This window comes from Poeciliopsis prolifica, unplaced genomic scaffold, assembly GCF_027474105.1.
Source record: "Poeciliopsis prolifica strain line A6 unplaced genomic scaffold, Auburn_PproV2 SCAFFOLD004, whole genome shotgun sequence".
Taxonomy (NCBI): domain Eukaryota; kingdom Metazoa; phylum Chordata; class Actinopteri; order Cyprinodontiformes; family Poeciliidae; genus Poeciliopsis; species Poeciliopsis prolifica.
This window is the reverse complement of record NW_026562379.1, coordinates 17,754,604-17,781,451: the sequence shown is the minus strand read 5'-3', so window position 1 is coordinate 17,781,451 and position 26,848 is coordinate 17,754,604. Positions and strand designations below refer to the sequence as shown.

Below are 26,848 nucleotides of genomic sequence, written 5' to 3'. Positions count from 1 at the left end.
GCAACAATCCTGGAGGTTAAGCTTCGCCAGCAAATAAAGATTTTAAGGCACATTTAAGAGCAGAAAAACTGCCAGTAATGGGCAGACTGCCTGGCTCTGTGGGGAAAATGTTGTGTTTGACTCACATTCAGGGAAATCTGTAAGAAAACAACTGAATGAGTTCAGCTTTCAAAGCTCTTCTGGCTCTCAGGTTATTTCTGGAGTGTTTTTTTTCTCCCAGTCCATCCTGGCTCGGTTCCGGTTCTGGTTTGGATCCTGAACAGTGGCTCTGTGTATTTGCTCCTGCTGCTAATCAAATTAAAGCTCATGGCTCTCCTCACCTCCACGCAGGCAGTAAAAAGCCTCCATAATTACCCCAGTGGAAGTGGACCTGGTTCACTTTTACTTCTGCTTGAAATAATAAAAACAAAGCAGCAGAATTGACCTTCTAATCGTCACTGAAACACATTCAGCTCCTTCCATCTGGCAGTTTGACTAACTTTCATTTCACAACCTTTGACCTTTGTTGAAGTGAAACATCTGATGTAGAAAAGTCATTGCTCCTGATCAGTTTTGATTAGTTTCTATCGATAACTTTGGGATTTGATTGGTTATCTGAGGATTTTGAAGTCTGAATAATCAAGTAGGTGAATGTTGAAGAGGCCAAAACCGGAAACAGCGACGGTGGCCCTTCAAAATAAAAACATAACAGCCACCCCATGTTTGTTGCTGTTCTATAATACATATATTAGGTATGGATGGATGACGGATGGTTAAACTTCAGTGTCAGAAAAAATAGATAGATAGATAGATAGATAGATAGATAGATAGATAGATAGATAGATAGATAGATAGATAGATAGATAGATAGATAGATAGATAGATAGATAGATAGATAGATAGATAGATAGATAGATTTAAAATAGTTTACAAACTTCAATTTTTTTTGACCAGGTTACATTTTTTGACATTGAAAAAATTATTACCTATAAAATCTATAACCAAAAATAAATAAATAAATAAATCGTCTTTTAGATTCTGACCTTATTTTGAAATCCCAAACCGGAAGTCCCCCTCTTTCCCTCCGGCTGACCTGATTTACCGCCTCTCTCTCTCCTCAGCTGGGCAGCTGATCCACTTTAACTTTCTCAGACAGTAACGACCCGTCAGTAAGAGGTTTATCCCTTCAGGAAACTCTCCTTCGTGTCCGTGGATTGTTGGACTTAAAAACACAAACCCGCCGTGATTTCCCAGGAGAAAAGACCGATTTTATTCTTGAGGTAAATACCGGCTTTAAATGACTGTTTTCTGTGTTTTTGTTGGTCTTTTAATGCGCTGAAATGTGTGGCTGGTCGCCGCTGCCCAGCGGGGGGTTTGTGTCTCTATTATATGGAGAACAAAAAGAGCAAAAAGTGACCTGTGTTACATTTCATTTGTTGACATAAAAGCTTCTGGCAGGCTGCGTGTCACACTCCCTTTGTGTGACACCAGGCAGGAAAAGTCTCAGCTTTACGCTTTTCACTGCGTTTTTGCAAGAAAAATGTCATTTTATTCATATTTTTACAACATTTCTCCTTCTAGCTATTGAAAGGACTATAACTGGTTACTACAATCTAATTTATAGAACAGCTTTAAATGCGTCAAAGTTGATGAAATGAACTAGAAGTGAATTATTAAAGGAGGAAATCATGTGAAGAATGAAACTGGTGGATTTTTCCCTGTGGGGGAATGAAATCAGTCAGGTGGGGAAACTTCAGGAGAACCTGCATGATCTCAGCACTGGCTGCAGTTACATAACACGCAGGGTATGAGAGCTGAGGAAGTTAATTAAACCTTCACTTTGTTCCTCTGATCACAGCCTTTTTTTTAAAACTGGACACACTCCACCAGCTGCTGGGACCAGTTAAACTGTTCCAATTAGGGGAAAGGCAACAAAGCGAGGCAATGGAAAACTGAAAAGCTGCTCCTCTGAAGTATTTTGCAACATGTGAAGCAGACGTGAATCACAACCTGAGCTGATTCAACGTGTAAGCAGCACATGTAGTCATCACTTTACGGGAGAAGGAAGATGTCACTTTTTGGAGGATGGCTGAGTTGGACAACAGCTGCGTTTATAAATGTGTGCAAAATCTTACAATATTCCACAACTGTCTAAGACACGTAATTTCGCAATTGCTGTGTTTTCATTAAATAAGAAATGCTAATAAAATCACACGTGAATAAGTTGGTTTGCAGTAAATCATTATTGCAAGCAAAAACATGCCGAGGCATCATCCTTCAACTACTTCTTGTTGTCGTTTTCCTCATTGTTTCTGTCAGTAGTAACATCTGGTTGTTGTTATGTCACTCCTCTGAAGCAAAAGAAGTGTTGCTATTGCAGTTTTGAGAAATAAACCAATTTTGATGTCGCTGAAAAAAACCACGGAATCCTAGTGCCAAAACTTTTTATTGAGAAAAGAGTTTTGTCAAAATGGCCGTTTTTTTCCTTTAAGCAAATTCAAGTTAAAGGAAACGCTGCAATTTTGCAATTGCTGTATTTCCATTAAATAGAAAACAAAGTTAAGATCACTGAATAAGTTTGTGATAAAAGAAAAATGCTGTGCCATCATCCTTCAGCTACTTCCTGTCATCTTCTCATCATGGTTTCTACCAGTAGTAACATCCTGTTGTAGGTCACAAGACTCATGTGATGCAAAATAAGTGTTTATGTGGAAATTTGTTGACTATACTGCCCTACTGAAGTGTTCAGAGAAAATAATGATTTTTGTTTGTATTGGTATCTGTTTGGTCATGTGATTATTATCACTGCAAGTTTCTCTAGATTGTGTTGAGATATTATTCCTTTAATCCCAGAAATGTTCTTCATATGATAGAAGGCTGACTTTGCAGCCATCTTTATGTGGCTCTGAAGCCAACATGTGATATCTCGTTATTAATTAGACCACACAATGAAAAGCCTTGGTATGAACAGATTTAACGGTTAAAACATGGATTTCTTGCTAAAACTATATAGAAAGACATACACTGCAAAAACACAAAATCTTACCAAGTATTTTTGGTCTATTTTCTATGTAAATATTTTAGCGCAATTAAATTAAGCAAAAACAAGTACGTTTTCAGTAAAGTAGGAGCTTCTTTTAAGAACATTGTTCCTTAATGTGGATGAAAAACTTCTACAACATGGGAAAAATATCTTGTTATATTATCTTGAAATAATCTTGAAACTAGTAATTTTTAAAAATCATTTCAGAGGCATTATTGACTTAAAACAATAATGCCTTTTTCTTGTTGAAAAATCAGGTTCAATAATCTAAACAAATGTTTATATTATTGTTGTTCAAAGTGAAATAATCTGCCAGCTGAACTAGATTTTTTTTCTGTGATATTAAGTATTGATTTAAAATGATCAATTTATTGCTGAAGATTCCTGAAAGTTAGCGTTGCCTTTTTTTTTTCTTTTTTTTTTGAAGTGTAAAGAGATGTTAGAAACGAGACAAAAACTCTTACATCTTTGTGTTTTTGCAGGAAGTGAGGGTCGAACAGCCACTAAAGACTGTTTATTTAGCCGACTGTTTATTTAGTGTGCATGAGCAGTTTCCCAATCTCAGAAATTAGAACCTGACTTTCACATTATGCAGGCTTTCCTCTGCGCCTTTTCATTTTTCTCTGTCAATGCAAGTTCTCAGTCGCAAGTTTGGAAGTTTTTTTGAAACATTAAACGCATCAAACAACCTGCTATTGGCAAAAACAACCACATTAACCAAACCACAAATAAATCAGCTTTCCTTTACTGTAGAAAACAAAACAAACGGATTAGCAGACAGGTTTTGCCCAACTGTGGCCTGCTGTGCAGCTTTGCAGCGACATGCAGAGGAACAACAACAATACTGTTTGTCCCACATGATGATGATGATGATGAGGAGGAGGAGCTCAACGGTGGCTTTTAAGCAGAGTCAGGAAACAAATGGAGCCTGAGAGCAGAAACAGATGTTGGATCAGTCTCCTCTCCTTCCTCCTCCTCCTCTTCCTCCTCCTCCTCCTCCTTCTCTTCCTCCTCCTCCTCTTCCTCCTCCTCCTCTTCCTCCTCCTCCTCCTCCTCCTCCTCTGTGGCTGATTGCATCATCAGCGCTTGTCCCAGATTGCTGCTTCCAGGAAAGGTGATGCACGAAGTGCCGAGACGGCGGCGAACCTTCCTTCATGAGGAGTTAAGCTGGTGTCGTAATTTAGCTCTAAACTAAACAGAAAAGGACTGTAACTTTGAGAAATAACTTCTCAAAGTTATTTATGTTTTTGTTATTAGTCATAATAAAATCATGATAAAATCCTGTAGGGCTGGACAACAAATCAATAACAATATACATTAAGATAAAATAAGACTTTATTGATCCCGAGGAGGGAACATTTGTTTGTCCCAGGATAGCACACATTAAAATTTACAAATAAATAAATAATAAACACACAAGAATAAATAAGAGACACACATAGACGCTCATTTTATAATTAAAAATACAGTATATCCAACATGCACAGCTCTAGAGTCTGTGTGTGTATTATAAAATCTAACAGTTTCAGAGAGAAAAGATGCACGCATGAATCAAAATCAATAAATAATTCATAACACATTCAATATTCAATGTATATTCAATGAACTGAGATCCGGAACCGCACAGCATTCTGGGAGATGCAGAGGAAAGACTTTAGCCTCTCAGCTAGCCGAGTTAGTTTGGTGGAATCAACCAACTCGCTCGCTCTTCGGCTCCTTGCAACAACCTGCCTTTTTGAGTAACTTGTGCAGCAGCAGCTGAATGTTTCTGCGCCACGTTTCATAACTGCCTAAAAATAAAAGATTACGGTGTAAAGTGAAAACCAGAATTTAACATACTTAAAACAGAAAAACGAATCGACGATTATCAATATCGACCGACATTAAACGCTTATATCACGATACGGTTTCAGCCCTACAATCACGTATTTATTGATACCAAAAATATATAGTTGTGTGTCTTTAAAAAAAAATACACACGGCTCATTTGAAAACTCTTCACTTCCAGCTTTGTTGTATTTTTTGATGCAACAGAGCTATCATCAAAAACACTAGGTTTGCTGATGACGTTGTGATTTTTGAAAACTGTATCAGAAATCATATGTTTGACCTTTTTGTTAAAGCTCAATGTTAAGATGCAGGTATGTAATCTAAGTTAAGTTTTTATGTATTTTATGTTTAGTACAAGTGTGTTTTAGGACATACTGACATCTGTCTTAATGAAATAACAGGAGTAATAGTGGCTTAGGCAGAGAGGACAGACTGAAAAACCAATAAAATGGTTTTATAGGGTTTTATGGTGGACAGAAAATTAACAAATAAGGTTTAGTTTGGCTATAAAGTCGCTGCCAGTTGCAAAGGATGTTGGGTTTTAGGAATCAAACAGACACTGGATGGGATAAATGATCGTATCTGAAAACGTGTCATCGATTATTGTGAGTTTGAATCCAGTTTATTCCTGCCTACACTGCAAAAACAGAAAATGTCACCAAGTAATTCTGGTTTAGTTTGAAGTGCAAATATCTGGAAATCAAACAAAAGTATCACGTAACTTTTCAGTAAGATATGTTAGCTTGTTTAATGTTGATAATAAACCAATAGCAACACTGGCAGATTATTTTACTTATGGGAAAAATTTAGTGTTATAAATGAAATAATCTACAAAATTATTGACTTAAAACAAGTTTCTATATCTTACTGAAAAGTTACTTGTATGTTAGTTTAGTCTTATTTCTAAGATGTTTACAAACGAGACCAAAAATACTTGGTAAGATTTTTGTGTTTTTGCAGTGTAGCACCCAGTTGATTACATTTCTTTAAATTAAATCACATTTAAGATTCTTCTCTTGAGTGATGCTTTATTATTCATCCCTTTTAAACATGATGAAACTGCCTTTTCTGTGTCACTGTTTGGCTGGAAAGCTGAAATCTTTGCAGCTTTGCAGCAAAACGTCCAAGTTTACGGAGAAAGTGTTGCTTCACCGGTTTGTCTGGGCCGGTTCTGACTGGTTCGTTTCTCTCTTGTTGTGGTCAAACTTGTTCCAGATTTAGGTCTGGGTGTGTTTATGAGCTCGGCATCAACGTCGTTAGGAATCCACATGATTCATTTGTTCCAGAATTTGGTTCGGACTCGAGGAGTTTATTGCTCTTTGTGTTGACAGGAAGGCTGACCTCTGATTGTTGTTGTTCTCCGCTTCAATCGGACCGGACGGCCGTTTCAGACGCTGCGTTGCTGCTCGCTGCAGAGGCAGGCGTCTGTGGAAATCGCTTTGCTGCAGTAATTAGATTAATCCAGTTTTACGGGCATGAACCGGTCCAGGTTGCGGTTTTTCTTCTATGGAATTTGCGACAGACTCGTTTGCAACGTTGAACAGTCGCTCAAACAAATCCTGTCTTGTTTTCCACAAAGCTGAAAAGTTGCTCAATGCTTGATGCAACTTTCTCATTCCGTCGCTGGCCAGCAGCAACCAGACGGATGTCAGCAACCAGTAGTAACTGGTTGCAGCAACTCCATTACATTTACTGAGTGACTTTACAGAAAAATGTTCTTGTGCAAGTATTTTTACTACGCTGCACTTTGAGTCATTTTGTTATGAAGTATCTTTTCTCTCACTGGAGTAAAATTTCTGGATTCTCTGCTTTCTGAATGAAAAACAAACATGTTTTAATTGACCAGATTGAGACACAGACCTGCAGTTTCTGTTAAAGTCTCATCAGCTGTTTGTTGAAGGAAACATGCAGAATACTTTTTACTAAATACATTTTTACTCTTCAGTACATTTTTGGGAGCTCTGCTTCTTCTAAAGAAATAATTAACAGATTTTTCTAGTTATTGTCGATGTTTTGGTCCAATAGTTTGCTAGAATCATTAACTAAAAGGAATTTCTCATCTCACCAAGACTTCAAATCAGCAACAAATCGATTAATTTCCTGATGAATTAATAATTTCCATTTGCATTATTTATTGATTTTCTCTTTTCTCTCTTGGCGTTTTGTTCTCCACTAGGCCCTCAGTGGGCAGAGGGGCCAAACAAAATCATTCAGAGGGCTGCAAATGGCCCCTGTGCCACACTTTGGACATCCCTGATATTTTTCCCATTTTGCAAGTGAAATAATCCGCCAGTAATACTTTCAATCAATATCAATATTAATGAATTATTCACTTAAATAAATCTCTGTTAGCATAAAAAGTTACTTGTAAATTAGTTTTGTTTTATTTCAAGTGTAATAAAATATTTGCACTAGAAACTAGACCGGAATGCTTGGTAATAGTTTGCGTTTTTGCAGAGAAAATCAATTAAAATGAACCTTTTTCAAGTATTTTCCGTATCTCTGCTGTCATGTGATGGATACCAGAATATCATCTCAAGTTGGTGCTTCATTCCTGCACAGAAACATACAAAATGTAAAAAATCCAAACTCGTTTTTTTGTTTCTGCAACATTTCTGCGAAATTCACTGAGAAGTTTTTGGCTTTTCCTGTAAAATGAATTTAAATAGTTATGAATCGATAAGATATCAGGGGTCAGAAAAAGGTCAGTTCTGTTGTTCCTTGAACATTCCGTGGAGACGACCCGGCCGTGAACCCGTCACATGCTCCGCCGTCTCTGGAGGCGATAAGAGAAAGAAAGCAGAAACTTTGAACCTGCTGTTTCACTCTGCACTGCAAAAACACAAAATCCACTGAATTTTGAACCAAGTATTGAACCAAGTATTTTGAATACTTGGTGAACAGCAGTTGTTTTTGAACAGCAGTTGTCAGCTAAAGCTGACAACTGCTGTTCAGCTTTTAAAGTCAATAATTCCTTAATATTGGTGAAAAAATTATTTAATCTAATCTGAACCTGAGTAACGTTGCTCTCACCTTTTCCACATTTAACAAAGTTGATCCCAAATGCTTTTTCTCTGGACATTTTATTTTAATGCTGCTGTTTATCAGTTTAACGAAGTCAATAAATGTTTCCAGAGGTCATGAAAGGTCAACCAAATCAACTCGACTGTGTTTGTGCAGCAAATGTTTTTGTTTGCGCAGATATTGATGATGACCTCTGGAAACTTTATTATTATTATTATTATTATTATTATTATTATTTTATAGCAGCACAAACATTTGACACCAAATTTGTTCGATTTGAAGAAAGTGTGTGTGGTGGGTGATTCTAAATGTGACACAAAAACATTTTCATCAGTATTAAGGATTTATTTACTAAAACAAGTTACTTGTAAGTTAGTTTTGTTTTCTTGTACTAATGTGTGCACTGCAAACTGGTCTAAAATACTTTTAGTTTTTTGCAGTTTTCAAATGTCTTTCTCTGGAGGGAAGCCGATAAATTCTCCTTGTTGTTTTTCCTCTTCACCTCTTTTTGATTCATTTTTCTTTCTGTTTTCTCTCCCAGATCTCCGGGGTTTTGTTGCCACATTCCTGAAGTTTCTGCAGACAGCATCGCGTTTTTTACCCGGATATGGCTCTTCTGTGCAGGAGAGGAAGCTGATTCGAGTCAAACATTTGCTTCAGTCTTCTGCTTTTAGCCAGACACGTTTTAAAAAGCAAGAATGCCAGCAAAGACACCAATCTACCTAAAAACTACAACCCCAAAGAAAGGGAAGAAGCTGCGGCTGCGTGACGTCCTGTCTGGGGACATGATCAGCCCCCCGCTGGGGGACGTGCGCCACAGTGCGCACGTGGGACCGGAAGGCGAGGGGGACATGTTTGGAGACGTGGGCTTCCTCCAGGGGAAGATGGACATGCTTCCGGGCCACGGCCACGCGCGCTCGCACAGCGTGGACCGGGCCGCCACGCAGGAGCCCCGCAGCTTCGCCTATAACGGTTGCCGCTACCAGCAGGCCTCCAACGGGCTGCTGAAGAGCACCGTGTCCATGCCGGTGTGCGTCGCCCACGAGCAGGCCCCGCCCAAGCCGCCGCGGCTTCACCTGGACCAGCAGCCAGGTGAGCCGGGTGACGCTCAGCCGGAAGTCTGCGTGGCGTCTGCTGTGCGCAGGCTCGTCCCGTCATCCGGGTCCTTCTCGGAGGCGTCGTCGGAGGACTCCGTGTCGGAGACGTGTGGACCCCCGGATGTCCGCCGCGGCCTCAGCCTGGACTCGGACGCCGGGTTGAGCAACGAGGATCTGAGCAGCGAGCGCAGCGACTCGCCCTGCCCGGTGCTGGGCCTGCAGCCGGCCGACTCCCTGGCCAGGCTGGACCTGGACCTGGACCTGGGCCCGTCCATCCTGGAGGACGTGTTGAGCATCATGGACCGCTATAAGGCCGAGGACGACCGCTGCGAGCTGTGAGGACAGGACTCTGAGAGACATGCCGAGACTTTAGCTGAGTGCAGTGGCGTCCCTAAGAGGGGGGCTAGAGGGGGCAACATGTTTGACCCCCAGTCATCTCCTTTCATCAAGACATACACATAAAACCCCATAAATACATACATATAAAAAAAAACATACAAAAAAGATATTATAATATAATATGATATTATACTAAAGTGTGATATAGGCTAAATCACTTGTTTCAGAAAGTTGCATGTGGAAGCTGGGAGCCAATTTCTGAAAGCAGTATCTGTGTTTGTGGTGCCATGAATGCTGATCCATGCATTTATAGCCATATAGTTCCCTAAAAAAAACAAGTAATAAATAGTAGAGTTTTTTTTGTCACTATTTTTTTAAAATCATTTTCACAATAGTACCACAAAATATTGTGATAACTTTTCCTTGCCTGGTCTGGCCTTTAGGGGGCGCCACTGATGAAATGCAGAACTGTTGCTGCTTTAGATGCTTCTCCAGAACCTGAATCCTGACAGAAACCTGCCACCATCGAAGCGCAGAGCACTTCCTGTTCCCTTATGGTTGACCACGTGATAAATATTCCCAGATGGACCTGGGAAACCAAACAGCTGCACATTTATTATTAGAAACTTCGCTGGATCTTCTGTCCGATTACGTTTCCTTGGATTTTTTACTTTTTTTTTTGTTTTTAGATTTCAGTCACCAGCTACTGTTGATAAACTGTTGTTTTGTTTTATCAGAAAGAGACTCAGGATGTTTCCGTTTTTATTTTTGGATGGTTTGGAAGCTTTAAGTGTCAGAAAAATGTTCAGTTTTTTATTTGCAGATCTCCTGTTTAAAATCTGTCAGCATGAACAGTAGCCTACCATTGAAATGTTATTTTATTCTGTAAATATCTCTGTAAATCTAAAATAAAGATATTTCTTATAAATAAAGTCTGCTTTTCTGGACAGATGTTCACACACATATCTGGATAATAAATGTTTTTATGTAATGATTGGACTAAAAAAAGGGAATTTCAGTTGAATATTTCAGGCTTTTATTTTGACAATAAAGACTCACAGATAATGAAAAACTTGGAAAATAATCTCAGAAAATTTTGATATTACATCAGAGAAATAATAAAATAGATGTTTTTATGATCTGCAAGTTGTAGTAATCTAAATTACAATAAATTGAATATTTCACTCTATATGTGACAAATCAATATAATAAATCAGCTTCACTTTCTGAGATTAGTGACTGAGAACAGACATTTTTTTACTTATACATTACTTTTTTAGGTGTATTGTTGTAAAATATATTAAAATATTATCTTGACATTAATATATTACATTAAAGTAATATTAAATATGAACAATAATTTATCTTTAGCACAATTTTTGACATCATATTACTTTTTGTTATTAAAATATAAAATATTATTTATTTTTAATTTATTTTAATACATTGTTTTCAGATGTGTATTGAAAGTTTTTATATTTCATTAAAATGATTAATACTGTTAAATGATTTTTATTTTATTCTTTTTAATACATAATTTTTAGACGTACATTCAGACTTTTTATATTTTTAAAAAATATTATTTTATTACTCATATTAAATATTGTTAATTTATTTGTTTTATTATTTTAATGCATATTTTAGATGTACCTATAAATATGTGAAAATCTCCACGGAACCAGCTGCAGTTTGTAAAATGTTGTTTTTATTGCTCCCTAGCGGTTAAATAAAGTTACTACACTTACTATTTAGTAACCGTTCCTGACTTTAGTAATTTTATCATTCTTTTCTACACTGAACGGTAACTGTAGTAATCATAGATCATATTTCATTTTCACGGTGGAAGGCCTGGGTAGGCTGTAAAGCATCAACAGCCGATATATGTTTAGATTTTTTTTTTAAATAAAATGTTATATTTTGCAACGTTTTTTTTACAAATGCACACGTGTTTTGGTATTTAGGCTGATGTCTGAAGAGGACATTAAACTCTACCCAATGTGACTAACGTCACTGAAGGAAGAACAAGACAGTTTTAATCAAAAAAGTATCAGACACAAACAAAGTTTATGTCGAAGTGAGAACTCTTGTTCAGACACGAGCTTTGTTATTCTTTGCACAGATGTTTCTGCCATTTGGAGATCAAGATTACACATTGCCTTCTCTAAATATTGGTTTCATACATTTTATGCCGAAAATCTTTAAAAGAGTTTTTTTTTTAAATCTTTATTCATGTGTAATTTGTAATTATGTTATTTATTTGTGTTAATTTTGTTATGATAGTCTGTAAAGTACGAGAGTTTCACATAAAATAGCAGTTTTTTCTCTATCTGATGACATCATCAGTTGCTCATTAACAAAATACTTTTATACTGCTGCTTGAGTAATTTCTTGGATGACCATTTAAACTAATGGACATAAATATCCTGAAAAAATGAAGTTTTTGGATTTATTGTGCAGTTTCTTGTCTGTCCTGCTGGGGGCAGTAGAGCGCGCACAACGTAAATAATCATAGAAGAAGCAGCAGCAGCAGCAGTAGTTTGTCTTTGCTAACCTCCCCGTTATCATCTCTTTTTCTTTATTTTCATCTTAAAATGAACATTTAAACGCAGGAAAAGTAGGAAAAACGAAGAGTCGTTGTTAAACAGTCCGCTAAAATGAAGTGAGTGTTTTTTTTTGTGGAATAATCATTGAAATAGGAGAACACGAGCTGGCGGGGTGCTAGTTTTAGCTTGGATGTATGAAGTTTTAGCTGAATTGAATCAACTTAAACTCTGGTTTTCACATTTCAGGCTGAACATCGAGGGTCTGCTGGTCTATTTTCCTTATGACTACATCTATCCGGAGCAGTACTCTTACATGCTGGAGCTTAAGAGGACTTTGGATGCAAAAGTAGGTTTTTTTTCCCAGTCAAAATATTTTTTTTTCCAGTTAAATATTAATGATTGACATCAAGTATTCTTCAAAAAGAGAAAGAAATATCCATCTTGTTCGGTTTTTCTTATTGTACGCAGTTTGTTTCCCTTTTAAACTGACTCAGTTGTTTTGTAAATCTTAATTAGTTTGGAAATGAGATTCTATATAAAAGTAGTATCGTAAACCTCATTAGTGATATATTTCTGTATTTACTTTCACCAAAGTTGATTTGCAGAGTATTTCACTAAAATCATGTTAAAATTAGAATTAATGATTTATAACAGTTTCCCATATTTCCTTTAATAGGTACTGTGAGTTAATTTAGTCTTATTTCAATATATTTGCAGTAGAATTAGACAAAATACTTGGCAAAACTTTATATTTTTGCAGAAAACAAAAAATTGTTAATCAGTGGAAATGTGGTAGTACACTTGTTTAAAGTCAGTAATTCCTTAATACTGCTAAAAATTTTCAGTTCCACTGGTAAATTATTTCACTTATAACATGGAGAAAAATATATTGGTAAAAGTGTAATAATCAGCCAGAAGAACTAGAACTTTTTAATTCATATTAAGGAATTATTGACTAAAAATAAGTTATTTCTAGCTGAAAATTTACTTGCAAGTTGGTTTTGTCTTATTTCAAGTGTAGTAAGATATTTGAACTATAAATTAGGATTACTTGGTAGGATTTGGTGTTTTTGCAGTGTATGAACTGATCCTGTGTGTTCAGGGTCATGGAGTCCTGGAGATGCCGTCAGGAACAGGGAAGACCATCTCTCTGCTGTCGCTCATCGTCGCCTACCAGAGGGTGAGTTTCATCTTCGATGTTCGGAGCTTCTGAACGTCACGACTCGGTTCTGATCGCTTCGTCACGTCCCGTCGTGTTTCTCAGGCGTTTCCGCTGGATGTGACCAAGTTGATTTACTGCTCCAGAACAGTTCCTGAAATTGAGAAAGTAAGTCAGGATCAGATTAATTTACAATACGCATATTTTTCTTGGTAATAAATGCTTCTACAGAGAAGTGTTAGATTTATAGGAAGATGGTCTGAAACTTTCTGCTTGTGTGTGTTGAGGTTGTGGAGGAACTCAGGAAGCTGATGGAGTTTTATGCCAAAGAAACTGGAGAAGTGAACAACTTCCTGGCTCTGTCTTTGTCCTCCAGGAAGAACCTCTGCATCCACCCAGAGGTACGAACTGCTGGGCTGTTGTTCCAACACCTCTCAGAAATAATAATTATAAAAATAACTATTATTTAACTAATGATTATTCTAGCGGATTGAATTAATTGGCACAAATCTTCATTTACCCACTTAAGCTTTTCTTATATGGTACTCGAAATAAAAGATGTTAATAAACTAACAATGAAATTAAAAATGTAAATATGAAAATTAACATTTTATTGCCTAAAATGCAATAACATACAATTCCTTTAGTAAATGTTAGATCATTTGTAGCAAAAGATAAATCTCCAGCTAAGAAAAAAAAATCCCTCTGAATCAACATGTGGAAAGTTTTCTGCTGCACTGAACATCAACACAGTGTAGATCTGATCTGGTCGTTATTTTTTTCATTAAATGATTAATAATAATTGGATGAAAAAGGTACTTAAAATGTGATTTACATGTTTTTTTTAACATAATTTGAACCAGATGTAGTTAAAACTGTCACATGATGAGATCTGGGTGGAACACATTTACAGACATGGTGATTTTTAATATTAAATGCAAAATATTTCGATATTTCTACAATAAAATTACGACTCTGAGTGTCAATCTGTCAGCAAAAGGCCTGTTTTAAGAGTCTGCATACTCTAGTTGACTAATCTTTTACTACATCAGTTGACAATTATTTCAATTAACTGATTCAGCTGATGAATTGTTTGAGCTTTAATGATAATGAAAGAGTTTTTTTTCTTCGTGTAGGTCAGCTCTCTGCGTTTTGGGAAGGAGGTGGATGGGAAGTGCCACAGTCTGACGGCGTCCTACATCCGCGCTCAACGCCACAGCAATCCCAACCTGCCTGTCTGTCGTTTCTATGAGGTAAGAAAACGCCTGAACTCAGAGCAGCAGATGGTTTCAACTCTAATTTTCACATCATCCCAGAAAAAAATAACAAAACAACTTACATTTTTCACTGTAACATCAGGTTTTATTGGTTGTTGACCAATTCCTTTTTTTAGTCTAAAGAATTAAACACAGAAAATAAAAATGAGCTGCAGAATCTTTAAAACATTTAATGATTTTGAACCAAATTAATGAATTGGAAGCTTATCACCAAACATAATGTCCCTGATTTTCATCTGATGTTAACTGAATTTTATTAAGTCCATCTCTGATGCATTTATAGACGGAAAATGGTTGGATTTCTCAGTTTGGATGCAATTAATGAACAGAAAGAAAACAGTCATTGTAGATTAAATAAAAATATATAAAAAATATCCACCAAAAACTAAAAATAAATCCTACACTGCAAAAATACCAAATTTCACCAAGTATTTCTTCTAATTTCTAAGGCAAATAAATACACTTAAAATAAGACACAACTAACAACATTTCAGCAAAATATTGCTGTTTTATACCAATAGTTCCCTCATATTGATGAAAGAGGCAGATTGTTTAATTTATAACAAGACAGTTTTCCATTTTGTGCTTGTTATAAATTAAGGAATTATTGGCTCAAAACAAGCTCCTATTTCTTGCTGAGAAGCTTCATTTCAGCAACAAAATGAATTCACGCTTAACAGCATAATTAATTCAATGGTGTTGAGATATTTGCACAAGAAACTGGACTCGTTTTGTGTTTTGCAGTGTGGATAAATGTTTTCCCCATGATTCCTCAGAGCTGTAACCTCCTCACTGCGTTTCTCTGACCTAATGCCTGGTTGTTGCAGGAATTTGACGCGGTTGGACGGCAGGTTCCTCTTCCTGCCGGCATCTACAACCTGGACGACTTGAAGGACTTTGGCAGGAGGAAAGGCTGGTGTCCGTACTACCTGGCTCGCTACGCGGTACGCTAACAACCACTCTGGAATGGCTCAAACATGACAACAAAATCTATTAACTGTCTTTAGATTCTCCATTTGTTTAATGTTTTTAAGTCTTGCTACAAATTTTGCACAGAAGTCGAATTGAAATTGACTTTTATCTTCAAACTTCCCCTGTTAGTATTAACAATTCAAGAGTTACAACTGCAATGACGTTTTAACCCCCCAATTGCTAATTTTTTATAAAAGTATAGAAACGGATAAGTTTTGTATTTGCTGTCAGTTTGAGCATTAAACCCAAATTAGCCTCTCCTAGCACAAGTTCTTAAATCTTAATATGTACATTATTTCTTTTTTTTCTTCTGTGATAAAACTTTAAACGTCCAATGCATGACATTTCTTTTATACGTCTAAATATTCATTTGTTTTTTAATTAAGAATTTAAAGTAATATATTTATTCTTTGTTGTGTAAAAAATACATCCAACTAACAATAGTTACTACAATTGTACCTAAATGATGTATGCCACTAATTAAAGTTCCTGGGTGTTGCAAAAAAAAACTTCAAACCCAAAATTACATGTAACCTTTTGGATTTTGGTCAGATGTCATCTATTCTGAAATATCAGTTGTAAAAAACATCAAGTGCGCTGATAAATAATCTCATTTTATCGTCCAGTTTACTTCACTTTGCGTCTCAGCTTCCAGATGTAGTTAATCTTCTGACCACTAGGTGGTGCCAGAAACGCTTCTGATCAGACGCTTAGCATGAGAGGCTTCAACTGCACTGGTTGTGTGTGTTTTCAGATTCTTCATGCCAACATCGTTGTGTACAGCTACCACTACCTGCTGGACCCAAAGATAGCCGACCTGGTGTCCAAGGAGCTGGCCAAGAAGTCAGTGGTGGTGTTCGATGAGGCCCATAACATCGGTGGGGGGATGATGACGTTAAACGATTGAAATGTTTCACGACGAAGTCGTCTGAATTTCTCCTTGTTCCCCAGACAACGTGTGCATCGACTCCATGAGTGTGAACATAACTCGGCGAACGCTGGACCGCTGCCAGAACAACGTAGACACGCTACAAAACACAATACACAAGTAAGTAGTTTCATGTTTTCGAAGTTTGGAAAAAAAACCGACCTGCCGACGGAGAGAAATATGGCAGATTCTGGTCTCTGGGTGATGGATTGGTGCATCTTTAAACAAAATAAAAGGGATAAATTGAAAAAATTTAAATAATTTCCACTTTTTGACAAGAGTGATTCCTCAAATTTTCCATAAAGCCACTTTTTGTTTCAAGTTAGTTTAATTTTCACTATATTTCAATCAATTTATTTATTACATTAGTATCTTTTAAATTAAATCTTCAATTTAGTGTGTATGTAACTGTGTACTTTTATTTTTATTCATTTAATATGTATATAGACGTATTTATATTACTTTTACTTCATTTTGTATTTATTTATTACATTTAATTTGACTTTATTGATCTATTGGATATTTTTTGTATTTACTCTTTGCTCTTGAAAATATTTGACTTTGTATTAATTGTTCAGTCAGTCAGCTTTTGTTTAGCACATTTCAGCAACAAGGCAGATAAGTTATTTAAATCAAAAACACAAGAAGAAAATTGATAACTTTTTACACATTTAAGAAACCAGTAACAAACACCAAAGTCATCAATAATCATCTAATGTATTGATCAATATTCCAGCCATAATGGTCAAGATTTAAAGGAAATTTCCTGGAAGTTTGTTCCAGATTTGTGGTACATAGAAGCTGAATGCAGCTTGTTGTAAATGATATGTTTATGGTTGACAATATGTAAAAATCTTTGTTCTGTCTTTAAAAATCTGAATAAAAATGTCTCCTGTGGGGTTCTGGGTCGTAGTTCAGGTACTATTTTAGCCTAGAGATGCTAATTAGCTTCTCCAGCTGTCCAATAGTTCCTGAAGTGAAAAAGTTGATTTTTCTTCGCAGGATAAAGGAGACGGATGCTGCCAGGCTGAGGGACGAGTACCGACGATTGGTGGAGGGGCTGAAGGAAGCCAACGTCGCCAGGGAAACGGACATCTACCTGGCAAACCCAGTGCTACCTGACGAGGTCCTGCACGGTCCGTCAAAGCGCCGTTTTTTATCTTTTCTCTCGCTGCTCTTTTAACTGCTTGTTTTAACGTAAAGACATTTTAAAAACTTTTCATACTAAAACCAAAAATGTCTAAATCCTCCTTTTACTTCCTCCTCACCTGGGAAAGAAGGACGCCTGTCAAGCTGAACATTTCTGTTACCGATAGTAATGAGAGAATAAAGTCGTAATATTACCAGAATAAAGTGGGACTAACGCAGTCAGAATATTATAAGAATAAAGTTGCAAAATTGTGAAAATAAAGTCAGATATTATGAGAATAAACACTATAATACAAACATAAAGCTGTAATAATACTGGAATAGTTGCAATAAGTTGTAATAATAAAACAATAGTCATACCGTATAACTTTATTCTCATACAAGCTTTTTATCATATGTTTTCAAACTTTACATATGTTTTATGCTTGTGTTCTCATCTGTATTTTTATGTGTTTTGTAAATATGAAGGTTGTTATAAATTTACAGTGGACATTTTTAATAGGGTCTGTTGTAAATCTAACTTTCAAACACAGTGAAAATCCACAAATACATAGTTAAATAATAAACTTAGGAACAGATAAATCTGTTTGCATACAGAAACAATAACATGGCAATGCATTAAAAAAATTAATTAAAACTATTCATTAGACCAGTTTATTTTCAAATTCTGGTTTTTATCTTCCTGAAAGTCTTTACAACAAACTCAGAGGAACTCCTATTACCTTCACGTTTCCAGTTTTCTGCTGTTTTAAAGCCAACTGCTTGCTTTCCTCCCTCCCTCTCCTTCAGAGGCCGTTCCCGGTTCGATCCGTACGGCCGAACACTTTGTCGGCTTCCTGCGGCGTTTTCTGGAGTACCTGAAGGCCCGCCTGCGGGTGCAGCACGTCGTGCAGGAGAGCGCCCCGCAGTTCTTAAAAGACATCTTCGACAAAGTCTGCATTGACAGAAAACCTCTCAGGTCAGCCTGGCTTCTCTAGTGTTAATAATAAACCCTGAAAAAAACAACTTACTAACTCAGAGCGATCTGCAGAAATGTTAAACTGCTTCATCTGGTCTCTCCTCTAGAGTTTAGTAGAAGGCCTTCAATTGCACTGATATAAAATTATGGCCGATATTCACCAATATTGGGATATTTTGATACCAATTGATGACATTTACCTTTAACCTCCAGACTATGCTCATCATTGACACTTTATAAAATATATATATAAAACACATTAACACTACAAAAACAGCAAGACAGAAATAAACATCTCTTGTAATATTTCACTTAAAGAAATGATCAACATAATATGATACTGGTGATTTTTCATCTTGATAAATTTAATCATGTTTTTATTATTTGCGTTCGGGTTTTTCTATTTTTTCTTCAAGAGGATCAATAAATGTCAGCGATTACAACAATGAATTAGGGCTGTCATAGATTTAAGTAAAAGGAAATTTCTCTCAAAATTCTCAGAAATGTTGAGATTTCTCTCAGGAATTTTCAGAATTTGAAAAGTAAAAAAATTGCCAGAAAAAAGCAAAAATTTGAGTTTGAAATGGTGAAAATTTGCTAGAAAAAAAACTCAACATATTTTTATTTTTTGAGATTATTAAAAGTTTCTAGAAAAAAAGAGGAATTGTGCAAGTTTATGTCAAAATTGTCTAAAAAAACATTTTTAGATTTATCTCAGTAATTTTCTAGATAAACTCTGAAATTTCTGAGATCCAAAAGTCTAAAATTTTTTATTTTTGGAAAAAAATGTTTTTCTAGAATATGGAAATTTGGAAAGGTGATATTTCATAATATTTATTTTTAAAATATTTTATAGCCGAACCTACTAATAATTTTATATTTTGTCCAAATGATTACATCATTTTACAAATTAATTGGACAGTCAAACCCTTTTACTTGAATATATTTTTGTAAATAATTTGTAACTAAATCAAAGTAGTGATTCATTTACTTCAGTACAAAACATTGACCTCTTGTTGGCTCTAATATTTACCAGCCAGCTTTTCTGAGACTGAATAATTTTGTATAACTGACATATATTTATATATTTAACGCCGTTTCATGTGTGATTGCAGGTTCTGTGCGGAGAGGCTGCAGTCGCTGCTGCGAACTCTGGAGATCGCAGACATCGCAGACTTTTCGGCCGTTACGCTCATCTCTAACTTTGCGACTCTGGTCAGCACCTACAGCCAAGGTGGGTCAGGGTCAGGGTTAGGGTCAGGGTCAGGATCAGGGTCAGGATCAGGGTTAGGGTCAGGGTCAGGGTTAGGATTAGGGTCCTGAGCAAACCTCTAAATTCCTTCAGCAAACTTGTTTTAGTAAGACCTGCTGCACAAACGTTTAGTTTTAAGAGATTTTTTCCTTGTAAAGGTTTTACCATCATCATCGAACCTTTTGAGGACAGAACTCCAACCATCGCCAACCCTGTGCTGCATTTTAGGTGGGTCATGATTAACGGAAACATCTCTGGGTGCTGATGATTTTAATTTAATAAACCCTTAATCGATTGTCATAAGTTAATTAATTGTCTCCTGCTTTTCTCCCTGTTTTCCGCTGCATGGACCCGTCTATCGCCATCAAACCTGTTTTTCAGAGGTTCCAGTCCGTCGTCATCACCTCAGGGGTGCGTCTCTCTTTTTCCTCCCCAAACTTGTTTATTCCATTCCAGGTTCCTACGGGTCTTACCTTTCAGTCAGGTGATTTCAAGGTTTGGAAAGTGCTTGATTTCTGTATAAGTCCCTGACGTTGGTTCAATCTAGTCCTTGATCAAAAACCCAACTTGGTAAAATGTTATTTACAGCAGAAACCGGATATTTTCATACACCTAATGAAAAGACAGACACATTTAGCTTTTTACTATCTGAAGTTAAACCAGATTAAAGTTTTCCTATTTTTGGTTTGTTAGATTTATCTAAATTATTTTGTTTTGCTAAATGCCAGAAAACTTGGTCAGATTATTTTGTTCTTGTTGTTTTTTTGCATTTTCTTTGTGTTTTATGTGTTGACATTTAATTTGAGCAGGAAGCTCATTTACCTGAACATGATTTGTTTGGATTGTTTCAATGTAATGGATCAATATGTCACTAATGATTCAGTAAATTATTGATTATCTGATGTTTTACATGTTGAACAATTGAAATTGGGGGATTTTTTTGGTTTGTTTAATGCTTTGATCTTGGAAGGTGTGACATTTCAAATCATAAAACTTTGTTATATTTTAGTTTAAACAGAATACCATCACAAGACATTATTATTAATAACTATTAAATTATATCACATATTATTGAATTGAAACTGTCCTTTTATAGTTCATTTGTATTGTTTTTATCTCAGTTTACCTTGAAAATATATGAAAGTGCTTCAATTTTCCTGTATGAATGTTTTTCACAATAACAATTTAAAATATAAACATGCGGTTGTTGTGTTTTTTTTAAATGAAAGCTGTATTTAAAGACTTCTGAGTAATTAAACTCTGTTTCTTCCTCCGTTCTTCCGTCAGACTCTCTCTCCGTTGGACATCTACCCTCGCATCCTCGACTTTCGACCCGTCACCATGGCGTCCTTCACTATGACGCTCGCACGAACCTGCCTCTGTCCTCTGGTGCGCAACACTTCATTCACGCTCGGTGGCCATTTTGTCTTTCATCTCCTGATGCTGTTTTGTTTTTGCACAGATTGTCGGCCGAGGAAACGACCAGGTGGCTCTGAGCTCAAAGTTCGAGACGAGAGAGGATTTCGGTGAGCTTCTGTATATTCTGTGTTATTTTATCTTTAGCATGTCGCTGTTCCCACAACTGGGGCCAAAACTGTGAAATAGAAATAGCCGCGGGCAACAAACGATACGTTTCTTTTGCTTTGAGAAATGCCAAAACAATTCTGTTGTAAAAACAAACTAAATAGACAATATCTTAATTAATAAAATGTATTTGCTTGATTTCTATACAGAAAGTTTCTGAAAATCATTAAAAATGGATTAATGATTAGGATTAGGGTTAAGGTTAGGGTCCGAAAACATGATGCGTTCTTCTTTTTGGTTGCATTTTTAAAAACATTCTTATTTAGCCTTATTTAGTAGATGGGTGCTGTCAAATTAATTTGAATAGTCTGTGTGTTGCCTAAGTTTATTCTGAATTCTCTACATATAAGGAGTTAAATTGGGTTATAAAGTTTGCTGAAATGAAAAAAGATTTAAAGCTGAAAGCAGAATTTTAGACTAAAAACTGATTTGAAATTGGAAAAAAAAAGATTTGGAACAGAAATATTTTAAAACTGACTATAAAGGCTATGAAATTTTAAAAATATATATTTGAAACTGAAAAAAATGTTTTGAAACTCAAAAAAAAAATCAAAACAAGATCAGAGTCAATGTTGTTTTATGAGTTTCAGATTTCTCTTTCTGTTTCAACTCAGGGAAATATTCTATATGTGATTTGTTTTGAAAATTGTCTGCTTCACTTTGGTAACTTGAAAAACCTTTTTTCCAGCCTCAATGTTTTTTCATTTTGAACAAACGTTTTGTTCCCACTTTAGATTCATTTTATTTGATCAGTAGAAATTTCACTTCAGCTTATTTTAAGTGTTTTACCATCAACAGTTTGGAGAAATAAATCTGTGCTGTTCTTGAATTGTGAACAAAGGCCACACAGAACCGTCCCGAGGGCTGCAAACGGCCCCCGGGCCGCACTTTGAACAGCCCTGATCTAGCCGACCTGTTGTTTTGCAGCCGTGATCCGTAATTATGGCAACCTCCTCCTGGAGATGTCGGCGGTGGTTCCAGACGGGATCGTCGCGTTCTTCACCAGCTACGTCTACATGGAGAACATCGTGGCGTCTTGGTACGAACAGGTCGGTGTCGGCAACGCCTCGCTGCTTTCAGGCAGCCAGACGAGTAGCTGAAGGAATCGACTCCGGGTTTCCGTTTGCAGGGGATCCTGGAGAACATCCAGAAAAACAAGCTGATCTTCATCGAGACGCAGGACGCGGCGGAAACCAGCATGGCTCTGGAAAAGTACCAGGAGGTCAGAGGAGTTCTGGGAATTCATTCAGTCAGTTTTACTGTTTAAAAGAGCTAAGATGTGATTCATTTTTGCTGTTTTGTTTCTCGTGAGGCGTGTGAGAACGGCCGAGGAGCCATCCTCCTCTCTGTGGCCCGGGGGAAGGTCTCTGAAGGAATAGACTTCGGTAAATAATTCAGATCCGTCCGACGAAACGGGTTGAGCGAACAAATAACTGTGCTTCCATTTTTGTTTTTCGTGTTTATTCAGTTCACCATTTTGGCAGAGCGGTCATCATGTTTGGAGTCCCGTATGTTTACACTCAGAGCCGCATCCTGAAGGTGAGAATCGTCTGAAATGAGAAGCTAAACTTCAAATCAGCAAATTTTTAATTTGGCAGATAATCAGAATAGATTCAGATTCAGAATAGAATATTATTTATGCATTAATTTTCCAAACCAGTTTATTTCATCACATGTGTCTGTATTTATGTCTTTATTGACATAAATGAAATCTTCCTTCCCAGACTGACAGGCATCAACAGTTTCCTCCTGCTGACGTTTCCTGTTGGGTGTTTTTGTCCGCCAGGCTCGGCTGGAGTATCTGCGGGATCAGTTTCAGATCAGAGAGAACGACTTCCTGACGTTTGACGCCATGCGACACGCCGCTCAGTGCGTCGGCAGAGCCATCAGAGGCAAGACGGACTACGGCCTCATGGTCTTTGCTGACAAGGTGAGCTGTGAGCGGTAAACATACAAAGAAAATGTTTGCGGTATGCAAAGTATTAATCAACTTATGATTAATGCTTTATTAGATTAAAATGAGTTCCAATAGATTAATTTATGGAGTCCTTTCTATCTTTTAGTGTTGTAGTTTTATCATTGTCCAGCAGAGGGCGCCACTGCTCACAATTGAACCGTTGATACAGGAATTTAAAAATGCTCTTTATGTGATTCTGTTTAGAAATATAAACACAAGACAAGCTTATTAAAGTTATCATAGTTAATGCTGTTATTTCAGCCGAGCTGCATCACGCAGCAGCACCAATTTCTGATGTATTGATTACCGATTTGATTCAACGGGAGGACAGAGAAGCAGAGGAGATATGAGATGATCAACAGCTGATTTTTAGATCTTTGAGTCAATAACATTTTAATTTTCCATCAAAAGCAAAAAAAAAGTAACTCGTATGAACATTTGTCCGTTCATATGGAATTATTTTACATATTTTATGTTTTTTATCTTTTATTTTTTCTACTCAGCAACTTGATAGGTTCCTCTTTTGTTATTTTTGATAAATGTCTAAGTTTAATCATTTCTGTTTACTCAGAGAGTATTTAATACATCAGACACAAAATAATATTCACATTTTGTGTCAGCATATTTTGAAATAGTGAACCCCACATGTTGTAGAACGATTGTCGGCCATCTTGGTTCAAGAGAAAACTCAAGTCTTTAAGAAAGTGGCCGTTTTGGAGAAACTCGTCAATAATAACTTGTATCAGTAGTTTTTGGGAGTAATTGGAGCTTTTTGTTCGTAGAGATACGCTCGATCAGACAAACGTGGGAAACTTCCTCGTTGGATTCAGGAGCACATCAACGACGGCAGCCTGAACCTCACGGTGGACGAAGCCGTCCAGCTGTCCAAGCACTTCCTGCGTCAGATGGCTCAGCCGTTCAGACAGGTAACCTCCACCCACACGGATATATGGCTTTCCTAACACGAGAATATTGTGAAAAAGTACAATCCAAGCTTGACTTTGATTGTACTTTTTATTGTTTGTCATTTAATGTGAAAATTTTAAATGCAAAAAAAAAGTTGACATCTGAAATGTTTTTTTTTCCTCATTTCTTTGTTTTTTTCCACAAAAATCTTAATAAATATGAGTAAATTTGAAAATATAACTAAAATGCAGTTAAGAAGCTGATTCAGAGTGCAGAATCCAAGTTTGTTATCAGAAAGTTAAATGGAAGGAAAAAGTGTGGTAGGAAAAAGGATGAATGTGGCCTGAAGAGAATAGTCGAGCTTCACGAGTGGAAATGAAACATATTTATCAGAAGTGGTATTTCTCTTTAAAGTTTTGAGATTAATCCCCCAAAAGAAATTATAGAAGAAAAACTAGAACATTTTTGAGTTTGAGAAGTTGAAAATTTGCTGGAAAATATCTGGAAATTTTTTAGATTAATCTGAGGATTTTGTTTTAGAAAAACAAGAAAATTTCAGTTTGAAAAGTAGAAAATTTGCTGGGAAACACTCAGAAATGTTCTTTTTTTTCTACAAACTTTCTCAGATTAATCTCAAAATTAATGAGTTTGAAAAGTTGAAAATTTGCTAAAACAAAATCTAATTTTTTTTACCATTAATCTCAGAAATTATCTTTTAAAAAACTGCGAACATTTATGAGTTTGAGAATTTTTCACATTTAAAGTAATATTTTATTATTGGTGTTATGTAATATTTAAAATTCCCCCAGGCTCTGAATTTTGCACTTTTATTTTTCTATGAGAAAAAATCATCAAAAATGACAAAAAAAATAGATGCTTAAATGTTTAACCCTGAAATAAATGAGAAAAATAAATTTTTTCCATGTTCTAATTATTTGAGATGTAGCAGCAGCACAATAAATAACTTACCATCTAGCTGCGTTGACGTTTTTTTGATGCTGGAATGAATAATAAGCAGAAAAAAGATTTTTTTTAATTCAAATGCATTAAAGTATGTCAGAAATCACTTGATTAGTTTTAAGTGAGCTTTATAAATTTCTGACCAATTGCAGCTGAATGGTTTCAAAACGTCTTTGCAGGAGGACCAGCTGGGTCTGTCTCTGCTGACTCTGGAGCAGCTGCAGTCGGAGGAAATGCTGCAGAAAATCTCTCAGATGGCTCATCAGACCTAAAACCCATAATCCGGCGGATTATGTCATCACCATGGCAACGCCAGATTTCAAACAAACGGAGGAAAACTTTATTCCTGCACCAGCCTTCCCACAAACACTTAAAAACTGTTCATCAGCGTGTAGATTATGTAAATTGATTCTTTTTTTTAATATCCATCTGTTACAAAAAAAATAAAAAAAATTGGAGGTTCTGTAAAAACATAGATTCTGGTGAAAAGTGAGTTTGTTTATAAAGTGTCTGTCATACAGACTCAAACTACTGCAGATTTAATATTCTGACTGCACACATTTTAATAACTCTGTCTATAAAACATGTTTCTATCCAGCTGTTTCTGTTTTTATCTTTACTATTCAAGTAACTAAATAAAACTAAACAAAAACATAAATATTTTGCGGTGGATCTGGACCCAGTTGGTCAGAGTGGACTTGGTTATTTTAATTTTAGTCAACATTGCAAACCTAATACAAGTTTATGGGAGCCATTTCAGCCACTCTCTTAAAAAAAATTATCTTATTATAATGAGATTTGTTTATTTTTAACGGAGTGGCAGAAACGGCTTCCATACAAATGATCTCAGAGCGATAAAAAAAAAAATAAGACATTTAAGACTAAAACACAGCAAGTAATGACAGGCATGTTTGAAATCAAATAATTGAACATGTTCTTCTGATTTACCTTGCAATACGTTTTGCCTTTCATTAATGTGCTGATGATCAGATCCATCTTTCTATCTCTTCTAAGATATAAACAGAAACTTTACATAAGAAGCTAAGAAAGAAAAATACATTCAAATTATTGGGACCATTTCTGAGTTATTTTCACAAGATAAAGTTTTGTTGTATCTTTTTGTGTTGGTTGTCTGAATAAAGGGCCGTTTTCATGTGCAGCTCCGTCTCAACCTCACAAACAGACACAAACATGCAGCGAATAAATACATTTTCAGTCAGTTTTTTGCACCAGAGAGCTAAAAACCGACGCTCTTGAAATGTGTATATATTTGACATATTAAATAGATTTTTGTGACTGTTTACAGAATAGACCAGAGAGTATTTGCTAATTTCTAGGCGACGCAAAAGAATTGTTCTCTCCATGTCCACTAGGGGGCTCCGTATTTCAGCGAGTGGGATTCTCCGAGACCTTCGTTGTTCCTTCTTTCTACTAAAGCGAGTTACGCAGTAAAGTTGTGTTTTTACTTAGAGGAATAGATTTACTTGGCTCGTTAATTTTCCTCTAGTCTCCCGGATCCAGGGACTCGGCATGCACAGTGGAAAGCACAGAGAACAACCATTCAACATCAAACTTCAGACATATCTAGAGTTTTCTTCAATGAATTCAATGCACATAGGATGTCACATCAGCATTACACCCAGATTATCAAGAAGTCCAAACACATAACAAAACACACAATTACCTGCAACGAGTTGGAAAGGAAAACACAATGAGAGACACAAGAATGCATTCTTGGGAATTGCTCTCACGGCTGCAAACCAAGCAATTTGTTTTCTCTGCTGTAAAACAGACATTTTATAAGGAGGTGTATTCCCTTAATTAAATATATGCATTTGAAGGTGTGTCTTCCCCTTGTTGGGCGTTTTAATGTTAATTTTATTGAGACCTG

The 26,848-nt window shown here is 36.2% G+C and overlaps 2 protein-coding genes across 2 annotated transcripts; both read left to right on the top strand.

Moving 5' to 3' along the window:
• The first annotated feature begins 1,113 nt into the window (after nt 1-1,113).
• On the top strand, nt 1,114-10,269 carry zgc:154093 (uncharacterized protein LOC777623 homolog). Its single transcript, XM_055027798.1, has 2 exons — nt 1,114-1,259; nt 8,418-10,269. Exon 2 carries the CDS (start codon nt 8,575-8,577, stop codon nt 9,310-9,312), a length of 738 nt encoding a protein of 245 aa, XP_054883773.1. The 5' UTR covers nt 1,114-1,259; nt 8,418-8,574; the 3' UTR covers nt 9,313-10,269.
• A 1,563-nt stretch (nt 10,270-11,832) lies between these two features.
• Nucleotides 11,833-25,430, top strand: ercc2 (excision repair cross-complementation group 2). Its single transcript, XM_055027797.1, has 23 exons — nt 11,833-11,971; nt 12,102-12,201; nt 12,958-13,035; nt 13,120-13,182; nt 13,302-13,415; nt 14,151-14,267; nt 15,119-15,235; nt 16,018-16,141; nt 16,215-16,311; nt 17,194-17,327; nt 18,130-18,298; nt 19,414-19,532; nt 19,709-19,777; nt 19,891-19,961; nt 20,838-20,939; nt 21,013-21,076; nt 22,062-22,183; nt 22,264-22,356; nt 22,447-22,519; nt 22,603-22,673; nt 22,921-23,064; nt 23,874-24,017; nt 25,137-25,430. The coding sequence occupies exons 1-23, from the start codon at nt 11,967-11,969 to the stop codon at nt 25,227-25,229; spliced, it is 2,283 nt and encodes a 760-aa protein (XP_054883772.1). The 5' UTR covers nt 11,833-11,966; the 3' UTR covers nt 25,230-25,430.
• The last annotated feature ends 1,418 nt before the right edge of the window (nt 25,431-26,848 follow it).